Source organism: Saimiri boliviensis, chromosome 7 (genome assembly GCF_048565385.1).
Source record: "Saimiri boliviensis isolate mSaiBol1 chromosome 7, mSaiBol1.pri, whole genome shotgun sequence".
In the NCBI taxonomy this organism is placed as follows: domain Eukaryota; kingdom Metazoa; phylum Chordata; class Mammalia; order Primates; family Cebidae; genus Saimiri; species Saimiri boliviensis.
The window spans coordinates 109,824,324-109,844,933 of record NC_133455.1 but is presented as its reverse complement, the minus strand read 5'-3'; the positions used below and the strand labels follow the sequence as shown (position 1 = coordinate 109,844,933).

The 20,610-nt window shown below is 37.5% G+C and overlaps 1 protein-coding gene and 1 pseudogene across 6 annotated transcripts in view; one reads left to right on the top strand and one right to left on the bottom strand.

The window, feature by feature from the left end:
• Window positions 1-20,610, top strand: part of PDE3A (phosphodiesterase 3A) — a 316,302-nt gene that overhangs the window by 280,482 nt on the left and 15,210 nt on the right. For all 6 annotated transcript variants that reach the window (XM_074403199.1, XM_003934587.4, XM_074403200.1 and 3 more), the window contains 5 exons: window positions 1,079-1,192; window positions 1,333-1,532; window positions 3,235-3,438; window positions 4,655-4,810; window positions 7,026-7,284. In XM_074403199.1, the coding sequence (XP_074259300.1) occupies window positions 1,079-1,192; window positions 1,333-1,532; window positions 3,235-3,438; window positions 4,655-4,810; window positions 7,026-7,284 (933 nt within the window). The remainder of the gene's footprint in view (window positions 1-1,078; window positions 1,193-1,332; window positions 1,533-3,234; window positions 3,439-4,654; window positions 4,811-7,025; window positions 7,285-20,610) is intronic.
• LOC141585034 (E3 ubiquitin-protein ligase RNF19B pseudogene) lies at window positions 7,478-13,750 on the bottom strand (annotated as a pseudogene).

The following is a 20,610-nucleotide window of genomic DNA, read 5'->3' as shown; positions in this document are numbered from 1 at the left end:
GCTGCCAGAAATTTAGCACCTACCTGGGTGCTATAATTGCTACATTGACCATAGGTTTCATCTTCCTTCCTTTACTAGGGTATAGGTGTTTCTTTCATATTCTTATTGTCATTCTTGTTCTCTCCTGTTTCTCTCTTCTTCTTGTGTTAAGTATTATGCAGAAATGTAATCTATTATACTAGAGAAGGAAACAGTATCATGGTTGGTTAGCAGAAATATAATATGTAAAGTTGGTATATTTAGAATAAAGCATACTAATCAGTGAAGTATTATGAGAGGTCTGATAAACAAACAGAAGACTTGGAAGAACTGCACAGAAAAAGAAGGCAAGGGCACCCTGGGCACGTGGTTAGGGTTTGAAAGAAGTTCAACTGCACATGTGGAGTATGACCCCCTTCCCATGATGATGGCAATATGATTAGTAAATCTGGTTTTCTCATAGGTTTTAACTCTTCTAAATGGCTTAGCTTTCAACATTACTATACAGAGGTTTTTCTTTTTCATTTTAGGTATTTCTTAGAACTATATTCTCAAATTAGAATTTCTAGATCAGAGAATATAATTGTGGCTTTGCATTTTGCTTGTGGATATAATCTACATATTGCAGTGCTTTAAGATTGATACAGAAAAATGGTATTACATTCTATTCTTAGATTATATTTGAGTACCGTTTATCAGAGATGGAATATTCTGTCTGATCTAGTTGAAGTGTGTCATAGCTATTACTTTTATTCTGGTTCTCTGCACAGTTTTATGCAGGAGCATGAAAATAAGTACAAGAGTAAACATTACACAGTGAGTTTCCTATATACATAGTTTGTGGTCAACTATTGACACAGATTTTCCTACTTCAGGTATCAGCATGCATAATTAATGTTACAAGTAGGGTTTTTTTTTCTTGTTACTATGGATATTACAGAGTTATAGAAGAGTAATCAAAGAATATTTGTCCTAGAAAGTTTGGCTTTCATGGAAATAGTAAAATGTTAGGACTAAACTGTTTGTCCAGTAGATGGCACTCTTAGTTCTTGGACCCCAGAGTTCGTAAATTGATGACTGTTGTGTTCACTGATTACAGATCATAACAGAATCCATGCCACTGATGTTTTACATGCTGTTTGGTATCTTACTACACAACCTATTCCAGGCCTCTCAACTGTGATTAATGATCATGGTTCAACCAGTGATTCAGGTATGTAGGAAGTGAATCTGCACTCCTTTGTGAGAAATGGGAGCAAGGGTGTTTTTTCAAAAAAAAAGTAAGTGAAGACAAATGATGTCAGTTTAATAGTTTTAAAAAAGATTTCTGTGACTCTCATTTTCTCTTCTCAGATTCTGACAGTGGATTTACACATGGACATATGGGATATGTATTCTCAAAAACGTATAATGTGACAGATGATAAATATGGATGTCTGTCTGGGAATATCCCTGCCTTAGAGTTGATGGCACTGTATGTGGCTGCAGCCATGCATGACTATGATCACCCAGGAAGAACTAACGCTTTCCTGGTTGCAACTAGTGCTCCTCAGGTAAATATTTAGATTTTGATTAGGAGAAATAATTTAAAGATTTCTCAAGAAAGTAAAGTGTGACTTATAATAGGCATGAAGTTTATATAAGCCAAACTATATATAGTCTTAAACCTGAAAATTCTCAGAGACCATGCTAAAACCATGAATTCTTCATTCTGAAAAGAAACCATGGATTCTTCCGAGATACTAATGGCAGGTACACAACTTCATTATCCATGGAAAGCATTTCTCAGTTGTCTTCTTAGGAAGAAAATCTATTTGAATTCATGTTAATGGACCCCTTCAACAAACAAAAGGCAACCTATACAAAAGCCCGTTTCTGAAAAGATAACCCAGTATTTCTTGGACTTCTAAGAATATAAGGCTTCTTTGTATATAAAGATCATTTTTTTGAAATATATTCATAACAATTATGATTCTTATGACATATCTATAGGATGGTAGAATTATAACGTCAATTTGTTTCATTTGAGGAAATTATTTTTGCCTCAACATAGATTCTAAAAGCAGTGAATAAATTTAAATTTCATCTTGGTGTATAATTCAATCTAAGTAAAAAATTCATCATTGAGTATCTAGACATGCCCATTTATACAATCAAATATAGCCCCTTATTTATTTAATTGGCTGAACCCTTTACTAAACATTCTGAGATCCTCTGTTCTTCTATAAGATCTAGAGGCCAATTTCATTCTATGTTACTTTTCTGTTTTCTTCTTTGCCTCTTCTGTCCCACTGGTATCCCCTTTCCACAGCTGATCTTATAGTCTGTTCTATAGTTTCCCTTGGATCTATATACAATAAAAATTATCTGATAATTTTTTCTTGATTATCTACCTTTTTTCCACTTGTTTTTCATACACCAGAATTATTTTTTTTAAAAGACAGGCAAAAATCCACTGGCCAGGATAATTTGCCATTCAGATTTTTCTACATGTCTACATTTTTATATACTTTAATATTAATATTTAGTGCTTAGTGCTTTGTTTTTGTCCTTGTGTCTTTTATTTTCTCCATAGGCTCTCTTGCAAATTAGTGTTTAGGCATTCTGTAGGCAGTGTTTTTTAAAAATTCTCTAATAAAACTACTCTCCACATTATTCAAACAAGTAAATATCATTTTATATCTTCAAATCCTAGAAAAAATGTAATATTTTCTATGGAGTGGAGTGGGAATGTTTTGAATCATGGACACTTTGAGGATTCCATTTATTTTTAATAGCTATCTGTGTTTAACAGGAGGTAATGCCATGCCAGATACAGAAAGTAACCTAGTTACCTCTTGAGGTATTGGTATAATTATATTTACATATATATGTGAATGTAATTTTTTTCTTTGTCTCCCTGCCTCCTCTTTCTTTTCTATTTGTATATCTTTTTGATGTTTAAATTCCTGTACCCTACAAAGAAATCTAAAGAAAAAATTTTTTAAAGTATCTTTTAAGATAGGCTAGTGCCCCCTCACAAGAGTTTCTGCTAAAGTTTCAAGGAAAGGAATTTATCTTATGAAAAAGGGAAATTTAATCAAGAGAAATAATAGAGTAATTATATAGTAATAATTGATTCTTTATAAGCAGGAGTCACATGATTACATTTCCTTTTTGTATGATTAAAAAGCAATTTCAGAAGCATTGCATATTACCATAATTTTTGTGGTATTTTCTTAAAAAGTTGAACTATTAAGTCTCTTATTTGCCTAGGCGGTGCTATATAACGATCGTTCAGTTTTGGAGAATCACCACGCAGCTGCTGCATGGAATCTTTTCATGTCCCGGCCAGAGTATAACTTCTTAGTTAACCTTGACCATGTGGAATTTAAGCATTTCCGTTTCCTCGTCATTGAAGCAATTTTGGCCACTGACCTGAAAAAACACTTTGACTTTGTAGCCAAATTTAATAGCAAGGTAAGTAGAGTTGTACCAGTCTTCATTTTATAGACACATTGAAAGATATCATGGAAGCAAACCGTTGAACAGAACATGTTACTATCAACTCTCATATGTCAAATGTGAAAATGGAATGCAATAAAATGTTTAACCAGAAGCGCACATATACATATTGATCTGATTCTAGATGCCCAAGAAGTTAAGATCCTGTTTTTATAGATTATGTTTTGTGCTACAGAGGAATAACACATTCTGTCATTGTGGTTTTGGTTTCATTTAATTTTTTCTCATCTCTATGGCATATTTATATAAATTATCTGGCAGCAGTACAGATCAAAAGTTGAAGCAAAATTTTATACCTCAAAAGTAAATGCCCAAATATTAAGTTATAAAAATGTTTATGATTTGTAACTATATTATTTTAATAGTAATTGAGAATAAGGCCCAGTGCAATGGCTTAGGCCTATCATCCCAACCCTTTGGGAGGCTGAGGCAAATGGAACACTTGAGGCCAGAAGTTCGAGACCAATCTGGCTAACATGGCAAAACCCCATCTCTACTAAAAATACAAAAATTAGCCAGGTGTGGTGGCGCACACCTATAGTCCCACCTACTTGAGGAGCTGAGGCAGGAAGATTGTTTGGATTCAGGAGGTGCAAGTTGCAGCGAGCCAGGACTGCGCCACGGCACTCCAGCCTCAGAGACAAAGTGAGACTCTATCTCAAAAAAAAATAAAAAACAAAAGTAATTGATTATATATGCCAATTTTAAAAAGCATTTAGTTGCTAATACAATAATTAATGATTTTTTAAATTTTTATTTTTGTAGGTACATAGTGTTTCTATTTAAGGGTTACATTAATAAATTCATGTAATGCATAATAGTCATAACAGTTAGTGTGGTATCTGTCACCTCAAACATTTATTCACTGTGTTATAAACAATCCATTTATGTTCTTTTAGTGATTTTTAAATGTATGATTAAATTATTTTTGTCTATACTCATCCTGTCACCCATAATTATTACTTTATCCATAATTGATCATTTTACTTTCCTGATGAACTATTGTTACCATTAATTTACATAGGCCAATAACACTTTAAAATAGCTGGAATTTCCCAATTATTTGGTATTGTGATCCCTCTATAATATGAAGACAATAAATGTTCTTTTGTTTTCTGTTCCACTTTTGTTTTTATTGAAGCAAAACGTATTTTAACTTTGTCTCAACTAGGTGAATGATGATGTTGGAATAGATTGGACCAATGAAAATGATCGTCTACTGGTTTGTCAAATGTGTATAAAGTTGGCTGATATCAATGGTCCAGCTAAATGTAAAGAACTTCATCTTCAGTGGACAGATGGTATTGTCAATGAATTTTATGAACAGGTAACTGACAACTGTTCAATATATCTCAGTCTGTACTTACAGGTTGCCTATGAATTGCTCAAAGCCTCTAATGGCTGTGAAAATATGATCTCTCTATTTTATCCTCATACTTTGATCAGAAAATGCATTGTCAATTTTGATCAGGAGATAAAAAGTGATGTGTAAACATTTGACTAACATATAATCTAACCCTCTATGATAAAGTTATTTGCAAGCATTTGGGGGAAAGAAAATAATTGAGAAAGTTGTCAGACATTAGGAAGCTCCTTGAAATACTGTTCTTTTATAGATTTATTAATTATCACAGAGGTAGTTTAAATGTATATGGGTATAGTTTATAGGTATATGGTAGTTTAAATGTATATGCATATCACATTAAGTTCACTTATCTTCCTAAAAAAATTTATTTATTATCATGGAAGGTAGTTTAAATATATATGGAATAGTTTATATGTATAGGGTACTTCAAATGTATATACATATTAAATTAAGTTCGCTTTTGTAAGAAAAACTAATAACAATAGTATATGAAAAAGCTAAAAAGAAATAGGCATTTCATTTGACATGATAATGTGAGAGTTAGCTGACTTTTTAAAAAGCTACCACAATTACAAAAGCCAGGAGTGATCCTCCTGACATTATCCTACACCAGTCAGATTGCACCTGAACCTTCCTGTTTGGAACTGTGAACCACTCTTAAAAAGAATGTGGAGGTGAAGAAGCATGCATAAAGGACAGAAATAAAAGACAGAAAAGCACATGAAGAAAATGAAGATATTTTCTCTGGGGGAAATATAACTATCTTCTGATATTTAAAGGAGTGACATACTAATTTAGAAATAGGTTAATCGTAACATTGCTGTGGAGATTAAAGAAGATAAATTATATAACATACTTAGCACAGGATCTGATTCATAAAAAGAAGTTAGATCCCTCTCTACTGCCCTAAAAAAGGTATGACTATAACCAGTCTATAGAAGTCATTGGGAAGTAGAGATCAGGTCAATGTCAGAAAGAAACTTATATTGTTAAAGGTGTCCAAAAATAGACTGAGACATCTTATTAATAGTATTAAATTGTCTGTCACTGGACATATTTAAACAGAGATTAGAATGAACTTTTATGATTATTATAAGTAGGATTCATATGCAGAATGAAAGGTTTGTGCTTTTAAAAAATAACGCATTGCCTTTCTTAAGAAAGGGATTTATTAATAATCATTCCTGAAATGTGGAAATGCAGAAAAATGTAAAGTAAAGGAAAAATTCATGTATTGTAATACCACTTCTTAGGCATAATTGTTGCTGATATTTTGGGATATTTCCTTTATTAATTTTGCTAAGTAACCTCTGGTTTAAAAATCTCCTTTTTTTCTGCTCAAAAAGATTGGAAGCACGTCAAAATAAAACATTTATACAGTAATATTATTAAATGTTTAGATAAATAAGAATATCAGAAACCACACAATCACAGAAGATATATTAATAATTCAAAAAAATCTGGGATAAGGTAAACCCCTTGAATTTAGCAATAAATTCTTTTAAGCTTTCTGACAGCCAAGGCAAAAAATGAATATAGGCTACATTTATATATTTTTAAATAATTATTCTCACCATTGCTTTTTTTTTTTTTTCTTTTTTGATGGAGTCTTACTCTGTCACCCAGCTGGAGTGCAGTGACACAGTCTTGGCTCACTGTAACCGCCACCTCCTGGGTTCAAGCAATTCTTCTGCCTCAGCCTTCTGAGTGGCTAGAATTACAGGTGTCTGCCACTACGTCCAGCTAATTTTTTGTATTTTTAGTAGAGATGGGGTTTCACCATATTGGGCAGGCAGGTCTCGAACTCCTGACCTCATAACTCGCCCACCTCTGCCTCCCAAATTGCTGGGGTTACAGGCATGAGCCACTGTGCCTGGCCTCACCATTACATTTTAATGCATTTATATTCTCATATAACAGACACTGACTTGTGTGATAAAAATATTATCTACTGTTACATAAGACTTTAGACTTCATGTATTTCTCCTTGATAAAAAGCAAAAACCTCAAGATCACAAAAGTGTTAATTAGCAGCAAAGTCTTTCTGTAGGAATCCTAGCGATTGAGGTAGGATTTTTAGCTGTCAAGAAACGTGTGCATTAATGTCTGGGGTTTTGCTTATTTACAAATTTCAGATGCCAAGTGAATGCTGACTTGACTTGTATTGTATTTCTAGGGTGATGAAGAGGCCAGCCTTGGATTACCCATAAGCCCCTTCATGGATCGTTCTGCTCCTCAGCTGGCCAATCTTCAGGAATCCTTCATCTCTCACATTGTGGGGCCTCTGTGCAACTCCTATGATTCAGCAGGACTAATGCCAGGAAAATGGGTGGAAGACAGCGATGAGTCAGGAGATACTGATGACCCAGAAGAAGAGGAGGAAGAAGCAACAGCACCACATGAAGAGGAAACCTGTGAAAATAATGAATCTCCAAGTAAGTTCTAAAATCTAGTTCTAATGTGTTTTCCCTGGATTACTTTCTTACTTTAGATGAATTTTATGCTTCTCATGAAATATAGTACTTCAAGTCTGTTTATCATTTGCCAAGTTTGATTATGGATAGCTCCCTTCCCCAGAATCATAATACTAGAAATTCCAGACTTTGGAATCTGTAATAATAATATATATCATACTCCACCACCAGTACCTTCTTCTTCATTCTCTGCCATCTGAGCATGAACATGGAGTGAGTCCTCCGTACTGCTTCCACTCATCAGCTGATAGTGGCTTGGTTTGGCTTCAATGTCCAGTTGGATTTCCATATTGTTGCATTCTCTGTCCTGTGGGTTGTAGGAACTGATTATGGAACCGGCCATAGCACGAGTGCTTGCGTTGTCACTAATTGCACCAAGACTGGCTGTGTCTTTGGGGAAAATTTCCTTTTGGACATCGGCTTGAACTTCTAACCTGCTGTATTTTCCCTTGCCACTGAAGAGAATGCCGCCACTCAGTGTGCCCCCTGAGAGGGCTGCAAAGCTGGCTGTTTCACTGTAAGGACCTTGCATAACACTGAGTCCATCTGTAGGGCTTCCACTAGTGCTCAATACACTAGTCAGGCCATCGATGCTGCTTTCCCCAATGCTGGGATTCCTGAGGGCTCGCCAGGCATCTGCCACTGTGATTGGACCATCATCTTCATCAAATTCAATTTTCACTCCTTTTCCATTGGCTGTGCTAACTCCACAGCCACCTCCACGACAAAGAGAAATGGGCACAACCCATATCTTCTCTACCGTGAAGTTAAAAAAAAAAAAAGAGTTGAAGTCTATTCTTCAGGGTATCTTAGTGATTTACAAGTGAAAGGAATTTCAGTTACCATTAAAGCCAATGGGTTTTTACTGGCTTGGTTAAGGGAACTCCATGTGAATAGGAGGTAGTATGCATTTGTTCATTCAACAGACATTGATTGAGAACCTGCTCTGTGCCAGGCATCATTCTAGGTACTAGAGATAAAGCTGTGGGGAAAAAAAAGACCAAAAAAAAAAAAAAAAACAATCCTTGCCCTTATAGAAGTATATTCTAGTGGGATCGGTAGACACTAAGCAAAACAAAACAAGTCAGTATGTCTATAGTATGTTAGATACAGTAATATTTACTGTAGTGATAAATACTGATAAATATGAGAGTAAATATTTTTATTAAAGGAGGGAGATGTGAAATATTATAGAGATAGGTTAAAATTTTAGGTAAGATAACCAGGGATAGGAAAAGGCCTGCAAGAAGTAAGGGGATGCTCCCTGGGGCTATATGTGGGAAGACGATTCCAAGGAGAGGAGAAAGCAACCTGTGCAAAGGTCCTGAGGTGTGCCTTGGGTGAGGTGTTCAGGGAGCAGCAGGAGAACTGAGATAGCTGGAGCAGCAAGACAGAGGCAGCGGGGAGCCAAGGTGTCCAAGGAAGAGAACACAGTCATGGGTCCTTAGTTTCTGTTTCTGTTTCTGGTTGGGCCAATAAAGCCCCTTCCTCATCCCTCTTTTCTGCTTATCACTAGAGACAGCATAGCTTCAGATGCTAAAAGCCTAAAGCAAAACACAGCAAAACAACAGCAACAACAAAGAAGTCGGCCTGTACAAGCTTGGAAGGTAGGGCTCTATAGGTCACAGTAAGGGTTTTGGCTTTTGCTCTGAGTAAGATGGGAAGTTGTCACTGGTCTTGAACAGAAGAGTCAGTAGACTCAACTTACATTTTAACTGGACTGCTTCAGCTGCTCTACTGAGAATATGCTGTGGTTGGGAAGGGAGCAAGAGTAGACATGGGGGAGCAGTTAGGAGACTGTTGAAATTATCCAAGTGAGAGAGGACTGTGACTTTGGACCAGGGTGGTAGCAACAGTGACAATGAGAACCTGTCACATCTGTTAATTGGCTGGAGTGCATCATGTGGCCAATCTAACCTATTTAGTTTAATCGACTATAAAATCATTTTTCTTTAAGCCTCTAAACCTACTCTCCTGTTTATCGTGTCATGAAACAAATAGTGACTAATAGCATAATTAGTAAAAATCCAGGACCCCTCCAATGACATTGCACAGATACTATTCCTGTGTTCCTGAGAACACAGTGTGTGATTTCTGTCTACCTTTACAGATAATGTACAATCTTAATATTCCCAAAGCCCTTACCAAAAATATGACCAATGAAAGACTTTCTGATCATTTTGTGCCTATTTTATAACAGTCAGGAAAATGCACAACTTGGTTCATTCCAACTATCTTGTAAGGAGATTAACCGTGTACTGATTCATTTTGCCCTCATATAAGTACCCTGTTGCAGGCACATATAAGCAAACATAAAGAAGTCATTATCAATTATGAACTGATGAGGTAGATTTTTGCAAATTGAGCTTCAGGTCAGATCTGGCCAATCTGTTAATTTTTTTACAGAATGGGGGAAATAAATGTTGTTTTTCTTCAGTATTCTCCTGTCAAAGTAATTATATTTTATTTATCTGATTCAAGTCAAAAGGCTTCCATTAGAAAGTTTGTATTGATCTTGGGATTCAGAGCCAGAAGCCAAGACTTGGAATTCATGAGTTACTTATTCATTTTTTTTTTTTCATTTAATAAACATGTATTAGTTTTCTCTTTTTATTTGTTTTCATTTCAAAGAGCCAGGTAGTTTACTGTCTTCGTAAGAATGAGACAGTTTTTCCACTGAATGAAGGTATTGTCGGCTTAGCCTCTGGAAAAGCTTTGTTCCCAGGGGCCCTGACTTACGGCTGTTTGAACTCAAACACATGGAAAATGCAGACATGCAGATTCAGGCACTGGGAATTGAAGGACCCAGGCCAGGAGATTTAACAGCCTCAGCTTGTCAACCTAACCTTTAGCAGCAAATTTTATAGCCACATATTCCATTTCTTTCTGTTCTATAGAGTTGTCATACCTTCCCATTTTTATCAAGTTCACTAAAACAGGAATGAGAGTTTTTTGGATTGTTCGCTAATACCTTCCAAAAGTTAACTGACCACATTATATTAAAATTGAAAAATATCCCATTCACAATGATTTGATACTGTAGCTTTGGAAATCTTATCTTTAAAGTATTTCTTTACAGCCAAGAAAATGATAAATATGGAGCAGCATTAGTATTTACCAAATATTGCTCACTTAGAGTAATGGAATTTTAGAAATGAAGAGGGAATCGATCCTTAACAGTTTAGCTGCCTCACTTTACATAAGATTAGACTAAGGCTCAGAAATTTAAATAACATCCCAAGGTTGTAGAACCAGAAAGGAAAACCAGGTTTCTTAACTTTTAACTTCAATGCTTTTGGCTCTCAGTAATTTTAATTTCAGAGTTCATATTGGCTAAGATGGTTACCTTGACTTCGCCTAATACTTAGGTTCCAGAAAAAAATAAATAAGCACAGATAACTTCTGTAGTTTGTAAAACTTGGAGATGTCCCAGGAAACACAGAATAAAATGTTTCAATATGGTATCCTAGGAGAAGAAGGTTTTTACCCCACCTCATAATTAAATCTGAAAGATTCCTACAGCGAACTAAGAGGTTTCTAATGAAGTACTAAGCTGCATTTAGAATTTGAGCAATGAAAGGCTCTTTGTTCTGCTTTCAAAAGGTTCCAGTATTGAACAATTTGGCTCTCAATACAGGCATGTTTCAGACCACCTGCAGACTCTAATCTACGCAAATTTATTTGGTACAAACTTTCTTCTACGTCACCTTCTTATTCAGTATAATTCCAGAGAGGTTTATTGCTAACATTTAACAGTATTAATAAGAGAACAGCTGCTCTCATGGGGACTGTCCTGAAAGGAACAAAGAGGAAAATTGAGCTTTTGTTAGCTGCTTCCCTATGAATGTACTGCCATCAATGTGTAACTTTAAGTAATCACCTTGAACTGAAGAGCGTTTGCTACAACTGTGATTCAAACCTGTCCTTCAGCCAGGGTCCTTTGTAACTCTTGATTCAAAGGATTCGGTTAAAAGTATATTAATAGTAAAAAATTTCTCAACAGAATTTGATTTGTACTTAACTATAACAAAAACAAAGTAGAAAGAGACAAGTAGAGGTAGAAGAGTAATTTTTAAGTTGCTTTTTAAAAATCTGATATAATGTATTTTATTGACTTTCGTAGAAAGAATTCAAATTTATTTCAATTTCACTTATATCTATTGCCCTTGTTAGGAAGCTTTCAAATAAGGAATTGATACAAGGGGTCATGACCTGTGCTTCATACACTTTTGCCTATGTCCTGTTCTTCAAACTTCACTTGGAATATATCTGGCCCCTTTTCACCCAGTGTATTTAATTCTCATTACTTAGATCCAGCCCAGGTACCAGGACTTAAAAAAAAAAAAAAAAAATCTACCTAATTTTCTTCAGTTTGAGTCTTTAGTGTTGCCATGGATTGACATATCAAAGAGATTGCAGCAGATATTTGTTAAAAATGGCAATGAAGGCTTTATTGAAGACTATTGTAATAGAGGAGACAGATAATAGAACTCTGTTGAAGCAAAAGGCGGGAGAGGAGTTAAATGCTACTGTGAGCCAGTGAAAAAGTGCTGGAGGACATTATGGGAGCATTGACTAGTGGGATTAAACCGCCTGTTAATTGGTACTTACTAAAGCTGGGCTCCTACCTGCCCACAGAGACTAGGAGATAGGCCTGCCTGCTGGCCTACCTTTCTTCTTTCCTTCCATCCTTTCTTCCTTCACTTAAATCTTCTCTTTTTTTTAATTTGAAAATTCAAATTTTATTTTGTGAGACTGTAAAGCTAGTTAAAGGCTGGGAGAAGATGTACCTATATTCCAGAGGGGCAGAGAAAGAATTTGCTGTTGAGGGCCGGGCGCGGTGGCTCAAGCCTGTAATCCCAGCACTTTGGGAGGCCGAGGCGGGTGGATCACGAGGTCAAGAGATCGAGACCAACCTGGTCAACATGGTGAAACCCCGTCTCTACTAAAAATACAAAAAATTAGCTGGGCATGGTGGCGCGTGCCTGTAATCCCAGCTACTCGGGAGGCTGAGGCAGAAGAATTGCTTGAACCCAGGAGGCGGAGGTTGTGGTGAGCCGAGATCGCGCCATTGCACTCCAGCCTGGGTAACAAGAGCGAAACTCCGTCTCAAAAAAAAAAAAAAAAAAAAAAAAAAAAAGAATTTGCTGTTAATAGGTTTTCTAAAGTAAATGCTCTCACAAGAGGGAGGTCAGAGTCCTACAGTCTAGAAGTCTAAAACTGAGTTAAACCGAGAGGAATGGCAAGCCCATCCTTGTCACAAGAATATGTCTGTCATAAAACACAGCAAATGTATTTCAGTGTTTATCCTCTTGGCACTCTCTCTCAGAGACAGAGAGTGTAAGCTCTTTTAAGGAAAGCTCTGAGCCTAATTGATTTTTGTTTTTTCCAAAGCATCCTGGAAAGTATTTGCCAGTTAGTTTGAGTCCATCTCTTGAAGAAATGATGAATAACCATAAATACAGATTTTTTATTTTTTGCTTTTGACTCTGCCTGTGTTCATTTCCCTCAGCACTCATTCAATTTAATAATTGCTGTTCTGTGTCCATATGGTTCAAAATTAATTCAAGATAATTTAATATCCTTTTTTTCCCTGTATTTTAAAAATTTATTGTTCTGTAAAATATAAGAAATTTCTGTAGCATATTGTAATAAAACTGTTAAATGAATGACTAGCACTTCCACAAAGATGTTGGTAGATGTCCTCAAAGTTGCTTTGTCACCTCCCAGATCACTTGGCTTTGGTTTTTTGTTTCATTATTGTGCTAATCAAGTTTTTCTTTTTTTTCTTCAATTTACTGTAAGTCATATCTACTTCATTAAGTAGACCCAAATATCCCTTTTGATCTTCCTGCTAACTTGCACTTAAAAAAAAAAAAATGTTTATTTACTTTTGTAGAGACGGCAGTCTCACTTTCTTTATTTCTGTGGAGACGGGGCCTCACTGTTTCTCAGACTGGTTTTGAACCCCCAACCTCAAGTGATTTTCCTGCATCAGCCTCCCAAGTAGCTAGGATTACAGGCTGCATGAGCCACCACAGTCAGCTTGAACTGTTAACTCTTTAACGCAGTCTCAATTAGATCAGAATCTCCTGTAGACCGCTTTTTCTTATTTTATTTTTACCACTTCTGTAAAAATTAATCTCCTATAGACCACTTTTCATATTTTATTTTTACCACTTTAAAACTTCATGTTTTATTTTTACCTCTTATCAATATTTCATTATTTACCTGAAACTGTGGAACAAAAACTAGAGAGAAAATTACTCATTTAGTAAATGTTTACCATACACTTTACTAAAGTCTAGAACTTCACAGATATTATATATACACAAAAGAAGACAGAAAAGCCTCTATACCAGGTGATATGGTTTGGCTGTGTCCCCACTCAACTCTTACCTTGAACTGTAGTTCCCATAATCCCCATGGGTCATTGGACGGACCTGTTGGGAGGTAACTGAATCATAGGGGCAGTTACCCCCATGGTGCTGTTCTCATGATAGTGAGTGAGTTCTCACAAGATCTGATGGTTTTATAAGGGGCTTTTTCCCCCTTTCCTTGGCACCTCTCTCTTTGTGCCACCATGTGAAGAAAGATTTGTTTGATTCCCCTTCCACCATGATTATAAGTTTCATGAGGCCTCCATAGTCCTGTGAGCCAATTGAATCTCTTTTCTTTGTAAATTATCCAGTCTGAGGATTTCTTTATAGCAGGGTGAGAATGAACTAATATAGTAAGATGGTACCAGAATTGGGATGCTGCTGTAAAGATACCCAAGAATATGGAAGCAACTTTGGAACAGAGTAACAGGTAGAGGTTGGAATAGTTTGGAGGGCAGAAGAAGACAGGAAAATGAGGGAAATTTTGGAACTTCCTAGAGATTGGAGGGTGATATTGGCTGTGTCTCCACCCAAATCTAATTTTGAATTCCCATGTGTTGTGGAGGGCTCCAGTGGGAGGTATTTATATCATGGTGGCAAGTCTTTTCCACACTGTTCTCATATTAGTGAATAAGTCTTATGAGATTCAATGGTTTTGAAAAGAGGAGTTTCCCTGCAGCCATCCATATAAGATGTGACTTGCTTCTCTTTGCCTTCCCCCATGATTGTGAGGCTTCCCCAGCAACATGGAACTGTGAGTTCTACATTAAACCTCTTTCCTTTATAAATTGCCCAGTCTCAGGTATATAGCCTTTGTCAGCAGAGTGAAAGTAGACTAATACAGTACACTGATACTGGTAGAATGGGGTGCAGCTGAAAAGATAACCAAAAATGTGGAAGCAACTTTGGAACTGGGCAACAGGAAAAGGTTGGAATAGTTTGGAGGGATCAGAAGAAAACAAGAAAATATGGGAAAGTTTGGAACTTTCTAGAGACTCATTGAATGGCCTTGACAAAAATGCTGATAGTGATATGAACAATAAAATACAGACTGAGGTGGTCTCAGATGGAAATGAGGAACTTTTTAGGAACTGGGGCAAATGTGACTCTTGTTATATTTTAGCAAAGAGACTGGCAGCATTATGCCCTTCACTAGAGATTTGTGGAACTTTGAACTTGAGAGAGAAATGATTTAGGGTATCTGGTGGAAGAAATTTCTAAGCAGCAAAGCATTCAAGAGGCAACTGGGTGTTCTTAAAGGCATTCCATTTTATGAGGGAAGCACAGCATAAAAATTCAGAAAATTTGCAGCCTGGCAATGCAATAGAAAAGAAAATCCCATTTTCTGAGGAGAAATCCAAGCCAGCTGCAAAAATTTGCATAAGTAATGAGCTGAATGTTTATCCCCAAGACAATGGGGAAAATTTGCCCAGCACATGTCAGAGGTCTTCATGGCAGCCCCTCCCATCACAGGCCTGGGGGCCTAGGAGGAAAAAGTGGTTTCATGGGCTGGGCCCAGGATCCGCAAGCAGTGTGAAGCCTAGGGTCTTGGTGCCCTGCATCCCAGGTCCCATTTTCAGCCAGGTCCCATTGTGGCTGAAAGAGGCCAAGGTATAGCTTGGGCTGTTACACGAAAGGGTGGAAGCCCCAATCCTTGGTAGCTTCCTGTGATGTTGAGCCTGTGGGTGCACAGAAGTCAAGAATTGAGGTTGGGGAACCTCCACCTAAATTTCAGAGGATGTATAGAAATTCCTGGATGTCCAGGCAGAAGTTTGCTGCAGGGGTGTGGCTCTCGTGGGAAACCTCTGCTAGGGCAATGTGGAAGGGAAATGTGGGGTTAGAGCCACCACACAGAGTTACTACTGGGGCACTCCCTAATGGAGCTGTGAGAAGAGGGCCACTGTCCTCCAGACTCCAGAATGGTAGATCCACTGACAGTTTATACTGTGTGACTGAAAAAGCTGCAGACACTCAATGACAGCCCATGAAAGCAGCCAGGAGAGAGGCTGTACCCTGCAAAGCTACAGGGGCAGAACTGCCTAAGACTATAGGATGTTCCTTCTTGCCTTCCACCATGATTGTCAGGTCTCTCCAGCCATGTGAAACTGTAAGTCCAGTAAACCTCTTTCTTTTGTAAATTTCCCAGTCTTGGGTATGTCTTTATCAGCAGTGTGAAAACAAACTAATACAGAGAACTCAGAAGACAGTAAAATGTGGGGAAGTTTGGAACTTACTAGCGACTTGTTGAATGACATTGACCAACATGCTGATAGTGATATGCACAATAAAGTCCAGGCTGAGGTGGTCTCAGATGAAGATGAGGAACTTCTTGGGAACAGTAAAAGTCACTCTTACTTTGCTTTAGCAAAGAGATTGGTGGCATTTTGTCCCAGCTCTAGAGATCTGTGAAACTTTGAACTTGAGCGAGATGATTTAGGGTATCTGGCAGAAGAAATTTCTAAGCAGAAAAGTGTTCAAGAGGTGATTTGGGTGCTATTAATAGCATTCAGTTTTATGTATTCAGAAATACATGGTTTGGAATTGGAACTTATGTTTAAGAGGGAAGCTGAGAATAAAATTTCAGAAAATTTGCAGCCTGAGGATGTGATAGAAAAGAAAAACCCATTTTCTGAGGAGAAATTAAAGTGGGCTGCAGAAATTTGCATAAGTAAAAAGGAGCCAAATGTTAATTGCCAAGACAATGGAGAAAATTACCCCAGGGCATGTCAGAGACCTTAGCTGCAGCCCCTCCTCTTATAGGCCTAGAGGCCTAAGGGGAAAAAATTGTTTGACAGGCCAGGCCCCAAGCCACCTGCTGTGTGTAACCTAGGGACTTGGTGCCATGAGTGCCAGCTGCTTCAACCATGGCAAAAGGGGGTCAATGTACAGCTCAGGTCATGGCTTCAGTGGGGTCCAGCCCCAAGCTGTAGCAAATTCTGCATCATGTTAGGCCTGTGGGTGTGCAGAAGACAGCAATTGAGGTTTAGGAACCTCTGCCTAGATTACAGAGGATGTATGGAAATGCCTGGATGTCCCAGAAGTTTGCTGCAGAGGTGGAGTCCTCATGGAGAACCTTTTCTAAGGCAGTATGGAAGGGAACGTGGAGTTGGAGCTACCACACAGCGTCCCCACTGGTGCACTCCCAGTGGAGCTGTGAGAAGAGGGCCTCCATCCTCCAGACCCTAGAATGGTAGATCCACCCACAGCTTGCACTGTACATCTGGAAAAGCCACAGGCCGTCTATTCTAGCCTGTGAAAGCAGCTGTGGGGTGCTGTACCCTGCAAAGCCACAGGGGCAAAGCTGCCCAAGGCTGTAGGAGCATACTTCTTGCATCAGTTTGACCTGGATGTGAGACACGGAATCAAAGGAGATTATCTTTAAGGTTTAATGACTGCACTATTGAAAATTTTAGACTTGTATGAGGTCTGTAGCCCCTCTCTCTTTTTTTTTTTTTATTTTGGCAGATTTCTCCGATTTGGAATGACTGTATTTACCTAATGCCTGTACCCCCATTGTATCTTGGAAGTAACTAACTTGCATTTAATTTTGCAGGCTTCTAGGCAGAAAGGACTTGCCTTGTCTCAGATGAGAACTTGGACTTGGACTTTTGGGTTAATGCTGGAATAACTTAAGACTGGGGGAATTTTAGAAAGGCAAGATTGTGCTTTGAAATGTAAGGATATTAGCTTTGGAAGGGGTGAGGGGCAGAATAATATGATTTGGCTATGTTGCCACCCAAATCTCATCTTGAATTCTAGTTTCTATAATCCCCTTGTGTTGTGGGTGGGACCCAGTCAGAGGTAATTGAATCATGGAGGTGGTTATTGTCATACTACTGTTCTTGGGATAGTGAGCTCTTATGAGATCTAATATTTTTATTAGGGGCTTTTCCCCCTTTGCTTGGCTCTCTTCTCTCTTCCTGCCACCATGTGAAGGAGGACATGTTTGCTTCTTCTTCTGCCATGATTATACATTTCCTGAGGCTTCCCTAGCCCTGTGGGACTGTGAGTCAATTAAACCTCTTTCCTTTATAAATTACCCAGTCTCAGGCAGTTTTTGATAGCAGGATGAGAATGGACTAATACACCAGGGAAATTCACAGTCTAATGGAAGGATCTTAGCTGAACTTCTGAATTCTTGGCTCAAGTCTAAAATCATCATTGAGATGAGGGTACTGAGAGTTATATGATATTCTGGCAGCTTGAAAAAGAGCAGACCTCTCTTCTAAGCTCTTGACCAGTTGCCTACTTTACATCTCTACTTAGAGGTCTTCCAGACAACCTGTATTAATTCCCTTCTGATATGGTTTGACTGTGTCCCCACCCAAATCTTATTTTGAATTGTAGCTCTGATAATTCTCATGTGTTGTGGGAGGGACCCAGTGGGAGATACTTGAATCATGGCAGCGGTTTCCCCCATATTGTTCTCCTGGTAGCAAATGATGATTTTATAAGGGGGTTCCTCTTTTACTTGGCTCTCTCATTTTCTTTTTGCCTGCCACCATGTAAGACATGCCTTTTGCCTTCTGCCATGATTGTGATGCCTCCCCAGCCATGTGGAACTCTGAGTTCATTAAACCTCTTTGTTCTTTGTAAATTACCCAGTCTCAGATATGTCTTTATCAGTAGTGTGAAAAGGGACTAATACACCATCATATCTACTTCTCATCCAACCTTCCCTTTCTCTTAACATCTTATAACATACTCAACTGCTCAGGCCAGAAAACAGCGTCGTCTTTGATTCCTCCTTCTTTATTTCCTACCTCTAATCAGTCGCCAAGTTTTGTTAATTCTACCATACAAATAAATTTTGTATTTATTGACTTACCTTCATTTCCATTACCCCTCTCCTAATTCAGCCACCACCTTCATACAATATTGTACCAACTGGGTCATCTCCCTCCATTTCTGCCAGCTTTCAAAGACTCCCTAAGACTCAGTGTAATTGTACTTGCTGGTTCACTATCTTCCTACTAGAGGAAAAGCTTGCTGATGGCAAGCATCATATTTATCTTGTTTATCAGAGGGTAACTAAAACTAAAGACAATATTTGGTACATATCAGGTGATTCATAAATAGATAAGGAATTAGAAGCCTAAATAGTGAATGCTGACATTAATTTAAATAGTCGTCTTTAAAATATGTTATTTTTTTCTGTTTTGAATTGGGTTTATTATTTTTCCTCAATCAAAGGATGTAATTCTGTGAAAATTATTGTTAATATTTCCATGTGGAAAACTTTAAATCATTTGGTGAAAGAAAATGTATTTATTTTTTAAATGAATATTTCCTGATATATAAGATCTATACAGGTCTATACAAGGCTCCGTCAAAGACCCTATAGTCTAGAAGATAAACCATTGTTTGGAATATATGAGAATAAGATTTGAGTTTATTTTTTTAAGTACTCATTTATTCAGATTAATAGATAGAACCAAATAGTTTTCCCAAGTCGATGTAAAAATGTACATTACGATAAGCAATATATTAGTTCTAATTGTTAAATTCCTTGCCTACACTTGATTTTTTAGTCATTTTCATTTTAGCTATTCCAGTAGGAATAGTGTTCTTATATTACAGTTTTCATTTACATTTCCATGTCTTATGTTATAAACAACTTTTTGTATTTTTAATCAACATATATTTGAACATATTTATGTGGGGTACATGTGATATTTTGTTATATACATAGAATTTGTAATGATTAAACCAGGATATTTAGGGTATCCATCACCTTGAGTATTCCTTCCTCCTCCTTCCTCCTCTTCCTCCTCTCTCTCTTTCTCTCCCAGCCCTCCCCTTCCCTCTCTTCCCCTCCCCTCTCCTCACCTCTCCTCTTTCTTTGACAGAGTCTCACTCTGTCCCCCAGGCTGAAGTGCAGTAGTGCATGGAACAATTTCAGCTCACTGAAACCTCTGCCTCCCGGGTTCAAGCAATTCTCCTGCCTCATCCTCAGCCAAGTAGCTAGGATTACAGATACGTGCCACTATGCCCAGCTAAGTTTTGTATTTTTAGTAGAGACGGGATTTCACCATGTTGGCCAGGCTGGTCTGAACCCCTGACCTCTTGGCCTCCCAAAGTGCTGGGATAAGAAGCATAAGCCTCTGCACCGGGATGTATTTATCATTTCTGTGTGTTGGCAAATCCCCTCTTCTTGTTGTTCTGAAGTATGCAATACATTATTCTTAACAATAGTCACCTCACTCTGCTATCAAAGATAAGAACTTACTCATTGTAACTAGCATGTCTATACTCATTAATCATTATCTCTTAATTCCTCCTAACTCCCAACCAATACACCCTTCTCAGGCTCTGGTGTCTATCATTCTAATCTCACTTCCATGACATCAACTTTTGTAGTTTCCACATATGAGTGAGAACATACAATATTTTTCTTTACTAAGCTTATTTCATTTAACATCATGATCTCCAGTTTCATTTATGATGCTGCAAATGGCATGATTTTATTCATTTTATGACAACATTCCATTGTATATGTAAACCACATTTTATCTGTTCATCAAGATGATATCTCATCGTCATCTTGATTTGCATTTTCCTGGAGATTAGTGATATTGAGCATTTTTTCATATACCTTTTGGCTATTTGTATGTCTTATTTAGAGAAATGTCTATTCTTGTCTTTGCCAACGTTTTTTTCTTTTTCTGCTATTCTTCAGACTACTTTTTACTGAACTATATGTCTAAAGATCTTTTCTTGCCAGTATATATTTAGTCATTTGATTTTTTTTTTTAAGTTCACTTTAAGTTCTGGGATACATGTGCAGAAAGTGCAGGTTTGTTACATAAATATATGTGTGCCATGGTGGTTTGCTACCCCTATCAATCCATCATCTAGGTTTTAAGCCCCGGATGCATTAGGTATTTGTCCTAATGCTCTCCCACCC